The 18598-nt window shown below is 55.9% G+C and overlaps 2 protein-coding genes across 2 annotated transcripts in view; one reads left to right on the plus strand and one right to left on the minus strand.

Moving 5' to 3' along the window:
- LOC102994869 (two pore channel protein 1) overlaps window positions 1–8809 on the plus strand; it is a 15205-nt gene extending 6396 nt beyond the window's left edge. The window contains exons 5-14 of the mRNA XM_028486862.1: window positions 367–474; window positions 1440–1511; window positions 2059–2148; window positions 3577–3692; window positions 4437–4483; window positions 5040–5108; window positions 5300–5384; window positions 6547–6686; window positions 6881–6961; window positions 8623–8809. Coding sequence (XP_028342663.1) covers window positions 367–474; window positions 1440–1511; window positions 2059–2148; window positions 3577–3692; window positions 4437–4483; window positions 5040–5108; window positions 5300–5384; window positions 6547–6686; window positions 6881–6961; window positions 8623–8742 — 928 coding nt within the window. The 3' untranslated portion in view covers window positions 8743–8809. The remainder of the gene's footprint in view (window positions 1–366; window positions 475–1439; window positions 1512–2058; window positions 2149–3576; window positions 3693–4436; window positions 4484–5039; window positions 5109–5299; window positions 5385–6546; window positions 6687–6880; window positions 6962–8622) is intronic.
- Window positions 8810–8931: 122 nt separating this feature from the next.
- On the minus strand, window positions 8932–17453 carry LOC114485438 (mitochondrial sodium/calcium exchanger protein-like; the record flags this gene model as incomplete). Its single annotated transcript, XM_028486861.2, has 4 exons — window positions 8932–12682; window positions 15204–15268; window positions 16435–16515; window positions 17300–17453. Coding segments are annotated over 4 exons (498 nt in total), but the record flags the coding sequence as incomplete, so codon positions are not given.
- Between the last annotated feature and the right edge of the window lie 1145 nt (window positions 17454–18598).

Consider the following 18598-nt stretch of genomic DNA (forward strand, 5'->3'; position numbering starts at 1 on the left):
AGTTGTGGCACACGGGCTTAGTTGCTCCGCGGCATGTGGGATCTTCCCAGACCAGGGCTCGAACACGTGTCCCCTGCACTGGCAGGCAGATTCTTAACCACTGCGCCACCAGGGACGTCCGTAGGCATGTCTGACCCCTGAGGTGTGTGCTGTGACTGGGGCCCAGCCATACCAGCCTCAGAAACCTGATAGCGGTAGGAAGCTGGCTGGCTGTGGGCCACTGCGGGGCCTGTGGCTGCCTTTGCCATGGTTGGCGTGCGGGCTCCTTGGAAGGGAGTGCTGGCACAGGGCCGGGGAGCCACCGGCCGTCGTGGGGGAGGCTAGGGGCAGGCCGAACAGACCATGGCTTCTCCTCCCCCCTCCCAGGTTTGACTTCTCCGTCACAGCGTTCGCCTTCCTGGGACTGCTGGCGCTGGCCTTCAACATGGAGCCCTTTTATTTCATAGTGGTCCTGCGTCCCCTGCAGCTGCTGAGGTGACGGGGCAGGGCAGGGCGGGGAGAGCCTTGGGACTGGTCTGGGGAGTGACCAGAAGGCTCCCAGGCCTGGTGTCAGGGGTGGCACGGCCCCTGCAGGAGCACCTAGTGCGGGTGGGGGGGGGAGGGGGATGGTGGGGGCCTTGTCTGCACCTGGGCAGGTGTGCAGATGGCCCACCTCCTCACAGCCTGGGACCGGTTGCCTCTGACTGTGGAAGAGAAACGCGGCTCGGGGCCCCAGTGAACTTGGCCTGTGCTGGCGTTGGCCTCCGCCACAGAAACACACGTGTTCAGAGTCATCGACCAGAGAGCCACGGCCTCTGAGGGTCCACAGGGACTTGCGAGCCCCTACCACAGCCAGCCGTGATTTTCTGGCACAGTCCCTTGTCAAGAAAAACCCTCACTCGCTCCCAGCTTTCCCCCAGGGACCACCGTAGGAAACCACACATTTGTAGATCCGTGGACTGTGTCCCTCACTAGTTAGAGGTCTCTGTGTGTCCTCAGAAGCCTGGTTTTCCTCTAGAATATCCAGCTGTGATCCTATTCCCGTCCATCGTCCCCTCCCGTCCTGCCCAGGAGGACAGGTGGAGGTGAGGGGCGGGGCGGCCCTGTCCTCCCGGGAGGAGCTGCCGCACTGCCGGCTCCTCTGCGGGCGCGGCCTTCTCCCCTCCCGGGCAAGGCCCCGCCCCGCGCCCAGCCTCCGGCCGCCGCGCCTGCTCACGCGAGTCTTGCCCTGCCTCCCCTCAGGGCAGGGCCCGTCCAGCCGCGATGTCCCGGCGCCACCGCTGCCCCTGCCCAGGGTGCGAGTCGCCCGAGCTGAGTGCCCGGCTGGCGGCTCTGGGGAAAGTAGGCGCTCAGGTGGTGGAGGGACCCTGGGCCTGCCGCGCCCCACCTGGTGCTGTGGACGGAGGGGCTGCGGCGACGCCCGGCATCTGTAAGTGACCCGGCCCGCTTCCCTCGCTCAGGTTGTTTAAACTCAAGAAGCGTTACCGCAACGTGCTGGACACCATGTTTGAACTGCTGCCCCGGATGGCCAGGTACTGCCCTGCCTCTTGGCCCCCAGGGCCAGGCATCGCCAGGCTTGTGCCCCCCTTGGGGTGGGCAGCTGGGTGGTCTCGGGGGGAGGGGGAGGAGGAGTCCCGAAAAGGACGAAAATCGAGGGCTTGACAGGGTCAGATCTGTTCAAGGAGACCGAGGCCTTGACCACCACAGGTCTCCCTGGTTCCACTTTTCTCCACTGACCTGTCTGAAATATTTAGTAGGGAGGGCAGGGAGCTGTCAACTCACTTACCACCTGTGTCTATGTTCACAGGTAAGGGTCACCTGTGAGTCTACCTTCACAGGTAAGGGGTGAATCGCTGGTAGAGGGGCGTCTGGTAATAGAGTCCTGATTCGAGCCGTTTTCTACCCCAGACCTGAATCCGAGGCCCCTCCCCTGCAGGCACTTTCCAGCTGGTGCACCTGGCTAGGGGCATGCGTCTCCATCAGTCAGCTCAGGGGTCGGAGGATGCCGGGGCCGCCGGGCGAGCTGCTCCCTCCTGCCCGGCCCTCGATCACCCTGTCTCTTCTGACCCTCCTCCCTAGCCTGGGCCTCACCCTGCTCATCTTTTACTACTCCTTCGCCATCGTGGGCATGGAATTCTTCTGTGGAATCCTCTACCCCAACTGCTGCAAGTGAGTACACAGCGGGGCCCCCAGCCCCAGGCAGCCTGCGTTTCTGGAGGAGCCCAGCCAGGACTGGGATGCTGACCTCTGATCCCTCAGGGGCCCCACCTCCCCAGGCCACAGCACCCTGTGAAGCCCTGAGAATCACTTTGCTTTGCTTCCAGGGCATATTAGTTCAGTGCAGCCGCCAAGGGAGGGGGCCTGGAAGCAGAGGGTCCTCTCTGAAGTGAGGATGTCTGAGCAAGTTTCCCTGTCCCCCAGGCAGGGTCTAGGACCCACTCTCCAGCCAGGTCTCCATCGGCTTACCCTTCGGGCTGGGCGCTGGCGGCTGCTCCAGAACCGGGAGCAGCCTGGGGCCCGAGGCCGGAGTCCCACAGCTTCCTCCTGCTTCTCCCCGGGGGTGACTGGGGACCTGGGCAGACACATCAGCTAGGGGTGGCCTGTTAGGATGAGATGGACACGCGCGGGAAGGTCTCTGGGGCAGGGATAGAGAGCGGGGGACACAGCCTCCCTTGATCCTCTCCTTTCCCTCTCCCGTCCCTCTCCCTTTCCTCCTAAGCCACCATGACGAAACCCACATGCTCTGCCATTCGTTCTCCATCCAGTGTTCTCTTAAAATTGGTCCTTACGGTTTCAGGCGCTGATAAAGAAAGTTCCCAGAGACACTGGTAGCCGTTTTGAGTGTCAGGCTAAGCTGAGAACCAGAGCCTGTAGCAGTGGGTCGCAAACCTTAGGGCACGTGAGAATCCCCAGGGCTGCTGCTTAAAAGGGCAAACTCCAGACCCCACCCTGCACGTCTGACACAGGCCAGAGGCTCAGGACTCTGCCCTCGGAACAAGCTCCCTGGGGGCCCAAGGACCAGACTTGTCGAAGCATCAGCATGAATTGTAGCAGATCAGCCATAAGAGGTTGGCAGGAAAGTAGCAAACAAGCTCTCAGAACAGGGGCAACCGATTAGAACAGAACACTCCAGCCAGGTGCTGGGGAAAGCCCGATGAGGGGAGGACCCTTCTCCAGGGCTGCCGTTGGCACCCGGCCTCCAGGGCAGATCCCAGACCGGTGGGGGCAGGGGGCAGGGGGCTGAGGGTGGTGTTCGAGGAGGCATTGCCTTTGTCTCCCCTCCCGGAGCGCTGGGCTCTGGCCGCTGAGAGCAAGAAGGCCTGGCTGGCGGCAGAGAAATGCCAAGTGAAGGTGGAATGGGGGGCAAGTCTGGGTGTTCCCACCAGCACCCTGGGGACTCCCCTTGAGACAGGAAGACAGGCAAGGGAGTTGGGGGCTTGGCAGGAAACCAGGCTGGGCCAAGAGAGACGGTCCTCAGTCAGACCTTGGTTTGCTTAAACTTTCTGTACTTTGTTGAGGTGACCAGTTACCTTGTGACCTTCCCGCCCAACTCTCTGTCCCCGCCCCCGCCCCCCCGCCCCCGTCTCCCCTGGCCAGTGCAAGCACAGTGGCAGACGCCTACCGCTGGCTCAATCACACCGTGGACAACAGGACCGTGGTGGAGGAAGGCTACTACTATCTCAACAATTTTGACAACATCCTGAACAGCTTTGGTGAGTGCGGAAAGCCTAGGCGGGCCATGCCCTGGGTACTGCCCTGGTCACCGCAGGTCCCAGATGGGGTGGAGCAGAGCTGCCCGAGGCCTCCCCGTCCCGAGCCGTTTGCCATACTTTCTCGAGTCCTCTCTGGCCCCAGTGGAGCCTGTGGTTTGCCCAGCCTTGGAGGTGCAGTCCAGGCCAGACCCCAGGGCTTGTTTCCTGTTACTTTTTCAGCATCGGGGGAGCAGCAGGGCTTCATGCTTGGCTGGGAGGTGGGTACAGCCCGATGCTGGGGAACCAGCCTCCTTGTCACAGCTCCACAGGTGCAGGGTGGGACCTGGCCACGCCAGCAAGCCAGAGTGCCCCGCACTACCCAGGCCAGGCCCACACAGCTCTGCTCCTGGCTTCCATGGAGAGGCCGGGAGGCCAGACACAGCTTCTCAAGAGGAAGGGATCCCCTCACGACATCCCAGATCTACACCAAGGAAGGTCTGGGGACTCTTTCCCCAGTATCCCCACCCCTGGTCCATCACGAGCTGCTGAGGCCAAAGATGCACCCGTTTGGGGACTGGCCAAGATGGCAGCACTCCCTGTGGGGTGGGCGCTCAGGAAGCGCCTTGGCTGCTCTCTCGGGAGCTCACAGGCCAGCCCGGCAGACAAGTGCATGGTACCCAGGGTCGGTGGAGAGAGGCCGCTTGGAACTCACTTTGCGAAAGCAGGTCTGATCAAGGTGCTTTGTCTCTCCCTTCCCTTCGGCAGTGACCTTGTTCGAGCTCACGGTTGTCAACAACTGGTACATCATCATGGTAAGGACCTCCCTCAGCTCCCGGGGGCATCTTTCCACCATTCTCCGAGGCCAGCTCCCGTCTCCCCTCACTCAGCCTGGGATGCATTGCTCTCCCCGTCCCCCGCAGGGGCAGGGTTCTGCGGGGACGCCACGGTATGGCCTGAATCCCAAGAGCCTCCCCCTCCGCACTTGCTGGACGTGGCCTTTGTCCCTGCTTTCCACACATCCCCCAGCAGCCAGGAGAGGCCAGTTAGCCTCCGGGTCTCTGTCCTGCTCCCACCACTGTGAGGGAGACTTTGCAATCAAGAAACAGTGCGGCAGTGTGGTTGGTTGGCTGGTTTTTTCCATTCCTTAAACTCTTCCAAAGGTTGGCCGTATCAGTCCTGGGGGAAGTGTCCAGGCCTTAGGAGCCCAGAGGGATTTTTAGACCCAAGGGAGCAAGGTCCCCCTCCTTCGTCTTCCACAACCAATCAGGAGGGGTCTGTAGAGAGCAGGGGCGATGGAGAAGCCTGCGTAGACAGCCACCCGGCCCCACCCCAGGAGCTCGCTCACTCCCTGCTTCCCTCCGTCTCCAGGAAGGCATCACCTCGCAGACCTCCCACTGGAGCCGCCTCTACTTCATGACCTTCTACATCGTGACCATGGTAGGTCCAGGGACACAGAATGCCCTCCACCCTCCTCCAGGCTTCCAGCTGCCCTGCTCATCGGGCAGCAGCTCAGGGAGGAGGGGGCCAGGGACACATCTGAGCGGGCTCTGTCGGCTCTGGGGCCCCGCAGCAGCTCACACGCCCCTCATTCCTCTCTCCTCCTGCTCCTCCTCTCTGTGCCCGGCCAGGTGGTGATGACTATCATCGTCGCCTTCATCCTCGAAGCCTTCGTCTTCCGGATGAACTACAGCCGCAAGAACCGGGACTCCGAAGGTCTGTGCAAGTGGCTGGAGCAGGGGCTTCTGCCGCTTGCTGCTCATCTGTCTGTCCAGTCTTCTGGCAATTCAGCTTACTGATCTGGCTTAGTTTTTTTTTTCCCCCCTCAATTTTATTTATTTAGTTTTGGCTGCGTTGGGTCTTTTTTGCTGCACACGGGCTTTCTGTAGTTGTGGCGAGCAGGGGCTACTACTCTCCGTTGCGGTGCGCAGGCTTCTCATTGCCGTGGCTCCTCTTGTTGCAGAGCACGGGCTCTAGGCACACAGGCTTCAGTAGTTGTTGTGGCTTGAGGGCTCTAGAGCGCAGGCTCAGTAGCTGTGGCGCACGGGCTTAGTTGCTCCGCGGCACGTGGGCTCTTCCCAGGCCAGGGCTCGAATCCCTGTCCTCTGCGTTGGCAGGCGGATTCTTAACCACTGCGCCACCACCCAAGTCCTGGCTTAGCTTTCTTGATCTCTTATTTGCATTGAATTTTCAGATATTTAATGACAGGAAAATGCACGTGATCTCATTTTAAAAATCAGAACAGTACAGCTCAGAGATCAAGAAAAATCACAGGCTGACTGTGACCCCAGCAGCCCTCTGTCCCGCCTTTCTCATCTCCCCGACTGTTCATCCTTAGCTGTTCCCCCTTGTAGTTATCGTCTCCGCATTTCTAAACCCCGTGTTCATCCTCTGGCTCTTTTGATTTAAGCGGTGTAAATACCGTTGACCACAGAGCCTAATACTACTTCCTTCTGCAGCTTGCGACCCCTTGCCTCCCTTTTCCCGGAGTGCATAGCTTTCTGCCTAACGATCCTTCATTCTTACCAGATTCTCCATCAGAACTGCCACATCCCTGTTACTACTTGTTTCCAAATTTCTGTCCTCTCAGACCACTTGATCATTTTGTTTTTGCTTGGAGACTCCCTCCTGAAACCCTCTGTCCCCTGTAAGCTAGTGGCCTGACCAGCGCTCCTGACAGCCCCAGCGGGGGTGGGGGGGATGGGGAGGGACATGAGTTCCAGATGGTGGTGGTGGGGGGTGGTCGTGCTGATCCAGAGTTTTGCTGGGAGAGGGAACCTTAAGGCCCCCATAGGGAGCAGGGAGGATGGCTAAACCAAGCCAGACTGGGGGCTCTGAGTCCCAGGCTCCTTCCCCCTGCCGTCCTCCCGTCCTGCAGTTGACGGCGGTATCACCCTTGAGAAGGAAATCTCCAAAGATGAGCTGATTGCTGTCCTGAAGCTCTACCAGGAGGCATGGGGAGCCGCCTCTGACATCGCCCAGCTGCTCAAGATCCTCTCCCAGATGGAGAGATACGAGGTGGGGAGCGACAGGGCCTCATCCCACGGAGGGAGCGGGCTGTGGCTTAGTGCAAACACTCCCCCACTGTCCATCCCCTCAAGTTTTGGTGACACTTCTGGGGGGCACCGTTGCAGAAGCCAGAAGAGGGGGTGAGGCCGGGCGCCAGGACCTTGGCTCGGGCCGGTCCCTGCAGCCTCTCTTTTCTTCTCTAGCAAAATACCTTGGTGTTTCTGGGGCGGAGATCGAGGACCAAAAGCGATCTGAGCCTAAAGATGTACCAAGAGGAGATTCAGGTAGGAGCGCCCCTGACCCACTGCCCAGATCCTCCTGCCCGGGAGTGGTCCCCCCCACTGCTGAGCAGAGGCCGCTCTCTGGTCCCAATCTTGAGTTGTGTGGGGAGCGATGGGATTATCTGTTGGGACCACTACCAGTGGACCACTGCTCGGGGGGTGGGGGTGGGCCACGGGGCTCAGCCTTGAACCCTTGAAGCATTCCCCAACATAGGCAGCCACCCTGTCCACTCTTCCACAGACGTCACTGACCTCATCTCATTCTCCTCCTCTGAGCCAGAACAGCAAAGGAGACGCGTACAGCGGGAGACGTACCGGGCAGGGCAGGGAGCATGGGGGGCCCTGGCGAGCTGGCCTGGACCGGCCTCTTCAAAGAGGATGGTCCTTCCCACATCCAGCCAGACATTGCCCGACAGGAACAAGGGCCTGCTGCGCCTGGCTCTCTTGGGGTTTTTGATTGTTTGTTTTTGTTTTCTAATTGAAGAGAAGGGAAAAGTCAGATATTTTTTTTTGCAAACTCTCCCAGTCTTCCCACATTGGCTGCTAAGTGAAAGAGCTTGCAAAGCACCCCGTGGGCTGGCGCTCTGCAGCCCAGACAGAGCCGTGGACTTCGGGCCACCCATCCGCCCAGGCTCCCAGCTCCCTCGCCAGCCACTGTGACTGTGCTGTTTTCAGGCTGGAAACCCTTGTTTCCCTGGGACAGTGATGGCCAGGGTCCGAGCCCAAAAGGCTGGGAGGCTGCAGTCCCCTGAAGCGACTCACACCTTATCTGTAAAAACACAAGGGGTCTGGGCGAAGACCTGGCGAATCACTGCACTCGGAGTCACAGAGATGAGGAATCAACGTGAGCTCTGGTGTCATAAAACCCAGGTTTGATTCCAGGCTCCGTGACCTTGGGCAGGTCACGCAGCCCATCCCCATCTGTGAAAGGGGGACAGTCCCTGCCTCACAAAGCAGAGGAGGGGACGGCACTAGACATGCTGCCTGGCCGTCCACTCCTGGCCTCAGTCTCCCCCGCTGCAGAATGAGGGGGCACAGAACTAGGCCGTCTCTCTAATTTTTTAAGCTCTAAAGTTCTGTGGTTCAGACTCTTTAAAAACATAGGGTTTATATTTAAAATTTCTCAATTACCTGAATACGTCTGTCCCTGAAAATGTCGGATGATATAAGAAGTCTTAGGCGGGTGAGCTGTTTGGTTTTTTTCAAAATGCTCTCACAGCCATTCTGGAGGGCAGCAAAGCAACCGCGGAGTTGGGAGATGTACTCAAGCTTCATACAAGTTTATACAACTTCTGAGCTTCGGGTTTCCTGGGTGTAAAATGAAGACACCCGGCTCAAAAGGGATAACACAGGGGGTTGGCGAGGGGGTGGGGGGGGCACACATCCCTTTGTGAACCACACAGATCATGTTCACAAGTAAAGGGCTATTATTACTACCTGGGCCTCATTGAAAGAGGTGACAGTGCCAGGCACACTTGACAAGGAGGTTTGCAAATCTCTAGTTAAAAAGGGAAAGATTGCATCGTCATTTTTCTATTTAGGGTTCTATCCAGAATTCCCAGCAGATCTGGGAGGGTCACAGCACTGCCCAGCCTGGGTGACCCCATTAGGCTGGGGGGGCAGGACTGGGGCCCGCTCAGCACCCTGTCTGCTCTCTGCTTTAGGAGTGGTATGAGGAACATGCCCGGAAGCAGGAAGAGCAGCAACGACAGCTCAGCGGCTGCGTGGTCCCCACCAGCCAGCAGCCTCCAGGCAGCCGCCAGCGCTCCCAGACCATCACCTAAGCCCAGCCTGCACAAGCCATCTCTTCTATGCAATAACACAATAGTATTATTTTGCTACAATGTATCAGAATAATGTGTGTGCATATATATGTTTTATATATATATATACACACATTCATAAATATGCACATATTTATATATAGGAAGAAGACAGGCAGACAAGATGAGGTTTGGTTTGTACCCACCTTGCCCTGTTAACCCCAGAAGTCAATTTCATTTTGGGAAGATCAGGCCACTAGGAGCTCTTCTTAACATGGAAAGCTCCAGAAGGCCCCTGCACAAGAGCACTTGAATGGATTCTGCCGATCTCTGCAGGGCTTGCCTTCAACGTGGGCCTGCGTCCCTAGGCCAGATCCACACCGTCTTCCTGATGCTGCTTTCAGAATCCCACCCAGGCTGACAGCTAGCTTCCCCACTAACCTGCCCTGCGGCCCACATCCTGGGGTTTCTGTGTTCTGCTTTAGGGACAAAACCACTTAGGAAGGAAAGAACCCACATCCTTGGGTTGGTATGTCTCTCGATATGATAATGAAATTGGGCGTTCCCTTGGGGGACCAGTACCCCGCACCTGCTGGAACGAGTGATCCAGGGCTGTGGTTATTCCGTGTGGTCAGATCTCAGCCAGTGCCAGGAGGCAAGAGAGGCCGTATCCCGGCTCCGTGAGCCTTCTCACCTACCCTTCTTTTGGTTTCAATCCTTGTTGCTGAAAATCCTTCTCAAATGGCCTTTGGAATCACAGCCCAGTAGGAGGAGGAAGACGGGCAAGAGGCCAGGCCGATGGCTACCACCCCAGACCAGATCCTGAAATGGGCTTTCTCCTTAAATCCCTTTTCTTTGGGATTGTCCTGTTTAAGCAGAAAGACATTTTGGTTAATTCAGGATTCTGCTAAAGACAACAGCAGATCCTTCACGTGTGTGCATTTGCTGCAAGTGGGAACAAAGAGCACAGAGGCTCACCTCAGGCTGTCCACGGCTGCCCTGTGGCTGAACCCGTGGTCTCCTTGGCCAGCTCTCCCCTCACCTTGAGCAGTTGCCCTCCGTGGACCTGACTGAGGTAGGGCTGGGGACGCGGCTCACCCCAAGGTTTCCACTCCGGGAGTAGGTTCAGGTGGCCTGTCAGTTTCCTGAGTTCCCCAGGGACCTTGGGAGAGTTCTCTGAGATCAGGATGCAGTCGGGGCGTGAACCCATAGCAGGCTGTCGGCTCGGCTCTCCTGGGCTGTGAGCCTATCTCAGCGCAGGCAGCAGAGGCGGCAGAAGCAGGGGTGAAAGGGGCGGGGCGGGCAGGGGAAGCGGCCCGCACTGGGCATCCTGCCCCAACCCCCTTTTTCCAGCTGCCTCCACTGCCTCCGTGACTTAGGGAGGCGGGTGGGCAAACTCCCCCCTCGCCACATCCTCTTCCCAGCCGGGCAGGGCCTGATCCCGGGGTGCGGTGCCCCGTCTCCACGGCCAAGTCTTCTCGACTGCGGCCTTGGACGGGCTGGTCCCATGGCCAGCACCACACAGCTCTGCCCCTCACTAGGGGAGAAGTGGTGGATGTTTCTGTTTTTAAAGCACAGCCCTTTAGGGAAACAGCGAATCACTGAGAACCACTGAGATTCCCCAAGGGAATCGGGAGACGGACGTTGTCCTCTTTTATCTCTGGAGGGCCACGGGCCGTCGCAGGCAGCTCGACACCAAGCCCCAGGCCAGAACCCCTTCCCCTCTCCGGAGAAGGAACTTTGTTTGCACATTTGGGTGCCTTTTAGCTTTTGTGTATTGAAACGGGCATTCTGGAAGCAGCAGTCAAGGGGCGGCTTTCAGAGGAGGGCGTGAGTCCCCCGACCTCAGCATCTGCCCCCAGGAGGCTGAAACCTGGGGAGGGGCGCCAGGGAAACTGAGCGCAGGCCCCCAGCCCCCAGGGTGAAGGCTGGTACCAGGAAGAGTGCGATCTAGTCCAGGCCTCCCAACCCCATCCTGTGAGAGGCCCTGGCTTTAGCCGGGGACGGGATGAAGGCCAAGTGGCAACAGCGCTGATGCATGCACCAGATTCCAGCCACTGGCGGGCACCCTCGTTACTGAGGCTAAGGACAGCTGCCCCTTCGGGGTCACTGGGGGCCTCCTCAAGTTGACCCTCCAACTTGCACACAGGCCATCGAGCAGGGAGCAGGTGTCACCCAGGGCTGTGAGCTCTGGGGACCCAGGAGCTCCAGCTCGTATGCCCTCTCACCTCCCACGTCAGCTGAACACCACCAAGGTGAGATGCACCGACTGGGTCTGGGTCACACCACCCGTCAGTGTCTGTGATGGCCCCGGGCCCCTGCCCCGCTTTCGGGGGGACACCATCTGGCCCCTCCTCCTTGCTTCTCTCCTCCAACCCAGCCTTACTCCACACCACGTGACAATCATCTTGTACAGACAGAGGGAGCGACGCTGTCAGGTTTTTGTACGATGGCGATTTGTTACCTAGAAAACCCACCGCGTCTCCGGATTTCTGGCATATTAATAAAAGAGCCTCTGCTTTGTACACGTGGCTGCTGCCTCGTGACTTCCACCAGGCAGCATTCGGTGGCTTCTGAGATCGTGGGGAACAGGGAGAGGACCCATCCATGCCCGTTCCTGACCCTACCTCAGCCCCACCCCTAGACATGCCACCAAGTCCAGATCCGTCAGGCCCAAGAGCCTTCCCTGGAACCGACCACTTGTCAACCTGACCCAGGTTAAGAAGAACTAGTAACAGCTGGGTGTATGTTATTTTCTGTATACTTGAAATATTTAATAATTCTTTCATTGGAAAAAAAAACAGCTGAGTCCCTTTACTGCCGGCGTAAGGCATCGAGCAAACGAAAGAGCTGCTTATTGAAAAGGCGGGTCACTGGCTGACAGCAGGAAGGCGCCCGGGAGCGCTCATCACCCTCCCAGGAGCCCGCAGGCAAAGGAACCCCAGCCCGGGGCTCCCCCTGAGGTAGGCACAGGGCACAGTCAAACTGACTCCTGTTTTGCAGCTGGGAAACTTCCGAAGCCAGCAGACCGTTCTAGAGGCAGAGTCTAGAGCTGTGCCGTCCAATATGGCAGCCACTAATGGGCCAGTGCCACTGGCTGCCATTTTGGAGTGATATATATTATCATTAATTTCACCTTTTTCTTTTGGCTTTATTAACGTGGCGACTAGAAGATTCAAAATTAGGTACGTGTCTCACATTTTATTTCTGTTGGACAGCGCAGCTCTAGAACTCAGCCCGCATCGGCCTGAGACCCACAGCACACAAGCTGTTCTATCTGCCAGGTCCGAGTCACCGTGACTCCCTAAACCCGGGTTTGGCAGCCCTGAGAGAAGCAGCAGGAAGGCAACAGGGCGTGACTTTGGGGAGGGGCCTGGGCCTCCACAACTCTCTCCAGCCCTGAACTCTTTGGGGTCTTCCAGCCTGGAAGGCACCCGGGCATCCCCTTCGCCCCAGACCCCAACTTTCAAGAGGCTCTGGAGATAACGCAAGGATGTCTTCTACCTGCTGCCTGGAACTCTGTCCACAGGGAAGCCCAGCCTCCGCAGCCCCAGAAACAAGGTTTAGCTGCCCTTACTGCACACAGCGGCGACTGGGGAGCTTCGGCAGAGAGCACAGTCCCACGAGCCCACACCCCGTTCATGGATGGTCTCGGCCTCGGCCACGCTCGCCTGAGCGGGTTCTAACGAAGGCACTTCATCCTCCATCTCACCGCCTGCAGCGACACCTCCCGACCACCAGGCGGACCCCGACGCAGCTTCACTCACACAGTTTTCAAGTGAATCACTCCAAATTCAGTGAGCAGGGCCACCAGGAGGAAAGTCAAGTACAAGAGGAGCAGGCAGCAGCCGTAAACTCTGTTCAGCTGGAAGCATTGCAGTGGGACTGAGACCAGGGAAAAGACGAGGCTGAGGCCTAGGGTGCCAGCCAAGACCCACACCAACAGTCCATCCGGCTCCAGCTGCGGGGAACACAGGGAGAGAGGCTGGGTCACTGCCGCAGACAGTCAAGCTGAGGTTTGAGGGCCCCTCGTTAGGGGCCAGGGAGGGACTTTTGGCCTGCCCACGGGGATCGCACCCCGCACCTTGAAGTTCAATGTTTTTAAGCCACCTGGTATGCGGTAATTTGTTATGGCAGCCCTAGGAAACTAATTCATGTAGGTTTTAATATATATATGTAGATGTAGATATGTATGTATACATACAAATATGCATATATATGTATACATATATATATTACACGCAGCAGGTGAAAAATTCTCCAGCAACACAGAAGAATAAAAGGAAATGAAATTGGCCTCTTCCTACTTCTCTCCGTTTCAGATTTAGTTATAGCATCTATGTAACATATATGCTAGGTATATTACACCCACCTTAGCCTTTTATCTCCCCGTCACGTAAGGAGACCGTTATGATGATCACCAATCCACAGTGAGGAAGCCGAGTACAGCCGACCCTCGAACAGCACTGGTCTGAACTGCATGGGTCCGCTTATGTGCGGACTCTTTTCAACAATTATAGTACCTGTATTTTCATTTCACGATCTTTAAATTAAACGTGGGGAGGGGGCGGAGTTTGTGTTGAATTAGAGATCACAGTATGTGGAATCGAAAGAGCTAGGGTTTGAGTTGTGATTCTATGCAAACTCTTTTTTTCGGCATCCTGTCCCCGGGTCAGTCATTTATCAATTCCTTTGCTTTTGAGGCAGAGATCGCAGTACTCAGATTTGCGACTGTGTCAAGGTCTCAGCACCTCTAATTCCCACGTCTTTCAAGGGTCAGCTGTAGTACGTGACGGAGCCCAAGTCCGAAGTCCAAGCTCATACCCTACCCTGTCTCCCCATACAATGATACATGTACACACAGATGTGTGGGTACACGTGTGCACATACAGGCCTGTCCATCCATTCTGAAACCACAAACGGGACCATACAATAGGTACGTGTTTAAGAACAACCTGTTTTTCAGCCAACAATACGCCATGGACATCCGTCTATGATGACCTCTCATGATGCCCTATGTCTAATGCAATTAAAAGCAGGAGCACAAAGGCAGTGGAATGCAGACAGACAGACACACCCCCCCACACACATTCCACGAGGAGCCAGAGAAAAGAAGTAGGGCCCTCAGGGGGCCAACCCCTAAAGCCTCATTATCAGGAGCCGCCTGAAAATCGAGAATGAAAGGAACCTATTAAACCCCTGAAGAGTATAAACAAAATTTGCAGACAGAGGGTGTTTACCCCTTAGAAAAGCAAACTTTTCAAGCGGTAAGTAGCTATTTGCTTATGGGCGTGGCCACTGTGAAAGGCCGGCCCTGCTGCCAGTTAATTACAAGTCAGCCTCAAGAGTCTGTTCAAGAACTAGCTGCCGCTTGGAGAAAGAGGTGGGCGACTCTGTTCCCATTAACGACGCCATCACTCAGCTGCATATTCCAAGTGCTTCCATGCGATTAGCCTTAAAACCATCCCCTGGGCCACATCCCCTCCCCGTCTCCATCCTTCTCTGGTTTGGCCTCTGAATCCAAGTCCTTGGGAATGCAAAGCTGGGGCCCGAATCTGGGTTGACTCTGCCTTGCACGGGGTGCTGCTGGCCCTGTGCACCCTTTCCAAAGAGAAAAGTTCACTTAGGAGTCTCGATTTCTTCTCTAGAAAAGCTGGATTATCTGGCCACAGGAGGCCCACCTGAGTCACCCACACGATTTGGTTACCTGCCCTGAGGTAGTGTTTGAGTTTTCAACCTTGCTGGAAGCCTGTTTCTCAAGTGTCCTAACCTTCGTCGGTCCCCAGGGAGCATGTTTAAAATGCAGGTTTCCAGCCCCCAGCCCCCGCAATGCCTGGGTCAGGAGGTCTCACGCGCCCCCAGGAAATTCCTGGGTGCCCTCGAACCCACAGAAACTCTGCTGCTCGGTGCATTTCAGAACTTCTCCAAATCTATGGAGATCCCCCCTTTCTGGGCTGTTGCCAACATTCTGTCTCACCCCAGCCTGTCCCCTCCAGGCAGTGGTGGGATAAGGTGTTCAGCCTGGCCCTTACCTCATGTCTGCTTATCCAGGAAGCTTGTGATGGTGGTGGGGGGGCATCAACCCCATTTCACAGGTGAGGAAACTGAGGCTCAAAGATCCTCAGACTCCTGATTCATTCAAAGTCACATAGCAAGAGACTTCAGTGATGAGACCAAGACCCCAATCCTGGGCCTTCCCGCCCTTTTCCTTCAAAGCTACATCTTAATTACTCTGTGACCTTGCAAGGAATACCTTTTTTAACCCTATATGCAAAATGTTTCTAAGATATTCTACAAATCAGACATGTCGCAAATTTAGACAAGTCCTCTCCCCATAAGTGTCCTCTACTGAGATGTGCATGGTCTCTGGTGCAGAGAAGGGAGGGGGAAGAGGAGGACCGGGAGGAGAGGGGAGGAGGGAGAGGGGAGGAGGAGAAGAGAGCTTTATGACGAGGCCCCTGCAGAAACATCTGGCCACTCACCTCCACCTCCACGTGGCCCCTGGAGATCTGGAGCAGGCAGCCCAGCCCCACGCCCACCAGGATATCTGCAGCCCAGCTCAGGAAGTTTGCCAGAACATAACGCCCCATAACCCCGACCACACAGCCCACTGGCTTTCTTTCTGATCTCTGGCTGTGCTCCCCCCTCTCCCCAAAAGCCACCCTATCTGAGGAGAAGACCTTATCCAGTTTTAGCACCTCTAAGAGAGTCTCCAGTGCACATTTTGCCTCAGTCTGTAAGGATCGCAGGAGGTGACAGAAACACTTGGTACCTGGTAAGATGGAGAAATGGGAGGTGAGGTGAAGTGACCACCCACGGTCCACTGGGGAGACTGGTGACAGAACATGTCTCGGGGCCACCTCTAGGGGTTGTTCAGGGGACACTGCTCCAGCCAGGGCTCCGTCCTTCCCACCCCAACCTGGCTTTAGGGCTGTGGTCAGGAGAAGCCACAGCCCTAAAGCCAGGAGCGGGTCACAGTGAGTGGGTCACAGTGTCGGGGAGTGACAGACAGCAGGAGGCATGCTGCACACAGGTCACACAGCTGGCATGTGGCAGCAATGAAACCGGCACCCAAGACTGTCCAGATTCAAAGCCCCGTCTTTTTCACAGCCCCAGGCGGCCTGGCCCTGCCTTTTCTATATAGACCAAGGGGTGGCAAATTAAAGCCTGCAGGACAATCTGGCCCAAGGCCTGCTTTTATTAATGAAGTTATATTGGGACCCAGTCACGCCCATTTGTTTACGTATCGCCCATGGCTGTTTTCACATTACAACAGCAGAGTTGAGGAGTTGCAAAAGAGAGCCTATGGTCCACAAAATCTAAAATATGTACTCTCTGGCCCTTTAAGAAAAAGTTTGCCAACCCTGACATCTACGGACCATGACATCTGTAAGCAAGAGGCAGGGGTCTTCCACAAGTTTAGTGTGTGGGCACCTACTAATAATACCTCTGCCCTAACAAGACGAATATCTGCCATCACTGCTGTTTGCCAGGTGCAAAGCACTTCTGTCACCTCATTCAATCCTTATAACAACCTATGAGATCAGTCCTCTCAATATCCCCATTTTTACAGATGAAAAAGCTGAGGCTCAAGCAGCCGCATCTCCTGCCCCAGGTGTTCCAGTGAAAGCCAGTCCGGGGCGGGGGTGGCGGGGGCACGGAGCACACCCTTGGGTCCCAGCACTGAGGGAAGGGCAGCCCCAGAAAGGATACTGAAGATGATGCCACCAAAACAGGCCGAGAACGCCATCCGCGGGTAGCCCTGGCGGGCCAGCGTGAAATCTGAGAAGACATCTGTGTGGAAACACGAGAAGGCCTTGAGTTGTGCGAGGCTTCCCCTGGCCCTCCTGTTCATTCACTACTTCATTCTACCCACAGTCATTCGGTCAGCAAACACTGATGAAGGTGTGCCTGGCTCTGGCACTAGCTGGCTGGGTGCTATGGGAGGCCACATCGTCCCGTAAGACACAATTCCCTCCTTAATTCCTTCTACCTGCCTCTTTTCCACCAGGGGCAACTTTGAGGGTGTGACATGCCACCACCAATCTTTCACCCATGTCCCATCTGCTGCTAGCACACACAGTACCTCGGTGCAAATTAGGAAAAGGGGCCCAAAGAGGTGAGTGGAAGGAGAGCTAGACTTTGGGCCCCCTGATCCCTTGTCAGGATGCTCTTGGGCAGTGTACAACCTGACCAACCCTACTTGGCAGCTCTAGCTAGAGAAGGATATCTGTATGTATGAGTGAATGCCTACCCATGTCGCACACCCACGGACATATTCCACCTGGTTGGCTGCAATGAGCTCCATGTCCTGCCTGAAGTCTGGGGAGCCACTGAGCGTCCATGCATCAGAGAGTGGGGAAGAGGCTGGGGGCTTCTACAGAGCCTCCCGGCTCAGGTACAGTCTGGGCCATCCCACCCAGATGCCCAATGATGGTCACTCCAAAATGACAGGCACTGACCACCTGCTGAGGGCAGATGCCCTGGACGCCCCTGCCCACATGCAATTCTGTCTGGAGGAGCAAAAAGCAGTGAGGTGGCTGTGCTCATTCTAGAAGCCCACCCGGCCCCAAGTCACCTCCAATGCTGTTCCCCCAGGCCAGCAGCGTGAGCCCGAGGACAGTGTTGCTCAGCCGGAAGACCACACCCAGGGACCGTAAGATGTTCACCACCTCCGTGGCAGCTGCGTTGATCCACAGGGCGCTGGTCAGGAAGCCCAGGAAAGCAAAGAGCTGGGGGAGGGAACAGGGACACAGCCTTAGTTCCTCAGCTATAAAATGGGACAATAACAGTACCTACTCCGTGAGGTTGTCATGAGCATAAAATGAGTTAGTAGATGCAAAGCAGTTAGAGCCTGGCATATATTAAGTGCTCAATAAAATGCTAGATCAATATTACCATTTTGTCAAAAAGGAGTTCATCATAGTTTTCATCCGATTTCTAGTCTATGGACCAAATGCCACCTCATCACCAGAAAAAGAAACTCCATAACCCATGATCAGTCACTTCCCAGCCCACCCAACCTTCCTCCCAGCCCCTGGCAATCACTCCTTTATTTTTTGTCTCTCTGGATTCGCTTATTCTAGACATGTCATAGAAATGGCCTCACACAATACGTGGTCCTTTGTGACTGGCCTCTTTCACTCAGCATCATGTTTTCAAGGTGCATCCACCTTGGAACATGTGTCAGTACTTCAAAGACTAGTAAGAAACACTGCCTAAGACCATTTCTCTAAATAATCAATTGGCTGAAAATTCCACTTCCTTTGGGCTGGTACATCCATTCAGAGTTTCTGAAAATAGAAACTAGAATTTTTAAAAGCACTAATTAGAGAAAAAAAAGAAAAGAAAAGAAAAAAATTAACTTTTGAGGAAAAGGTCTCTGGACAAACTACCTAAAAATTTTTTAACATCCTGCAGAGGTGAGAGAATGGGAAAAAAAACACCCCCAAAGACCAAACAACTCCGTCACTGGAATGTGATCGTTAGGAACCCAGGTGCTTCCTAGTTAGGATGGTGGAAAAGAGTCTGGGAAGTCTTTAAAAAGGTAGGGCTTCCCTGGTGGTGCGGTGGTTGAGGGTCTACCTGCCGATGCAGGGGACGCGGGTTCGTGCCCCGGTCCGGGAGGATCCCACATGCCGCGGAGCGGCTGGGCCCGTGAGCCATGGCCGCTGAGCCTGCGCGTCCGGAGCCTGTGCTCCGCAACGGGAGAGGCCACAGCGGTGAGAGGCCCGCGTACCGCAAAATAAATAAATAAATAAATAAATAAATGAAAAGGTAAACATACAGTTCACATTTGACCCAGCAGTTCTACTTACTCCCAGGAATACACCCAAGAGAAATGAAAGAATTATTTCTACAGAAAAAAATTTAAACC

This window comes from Physeter macrocephalus, unplaced genomic scaffold, assembly GCF_002837175.3.
Source record: "Physeter macrocephalus isolate SW-GA unplaced genomic scaffold, ASM283717v5 random_941, whole genome shotgun sequence".
Lineage (NCBI taxonomy): Eukaryota > Metazoa > Chordata > Mammalia > Artiodactyla > Physeteridae > Physeter > Physeter macrocephalus.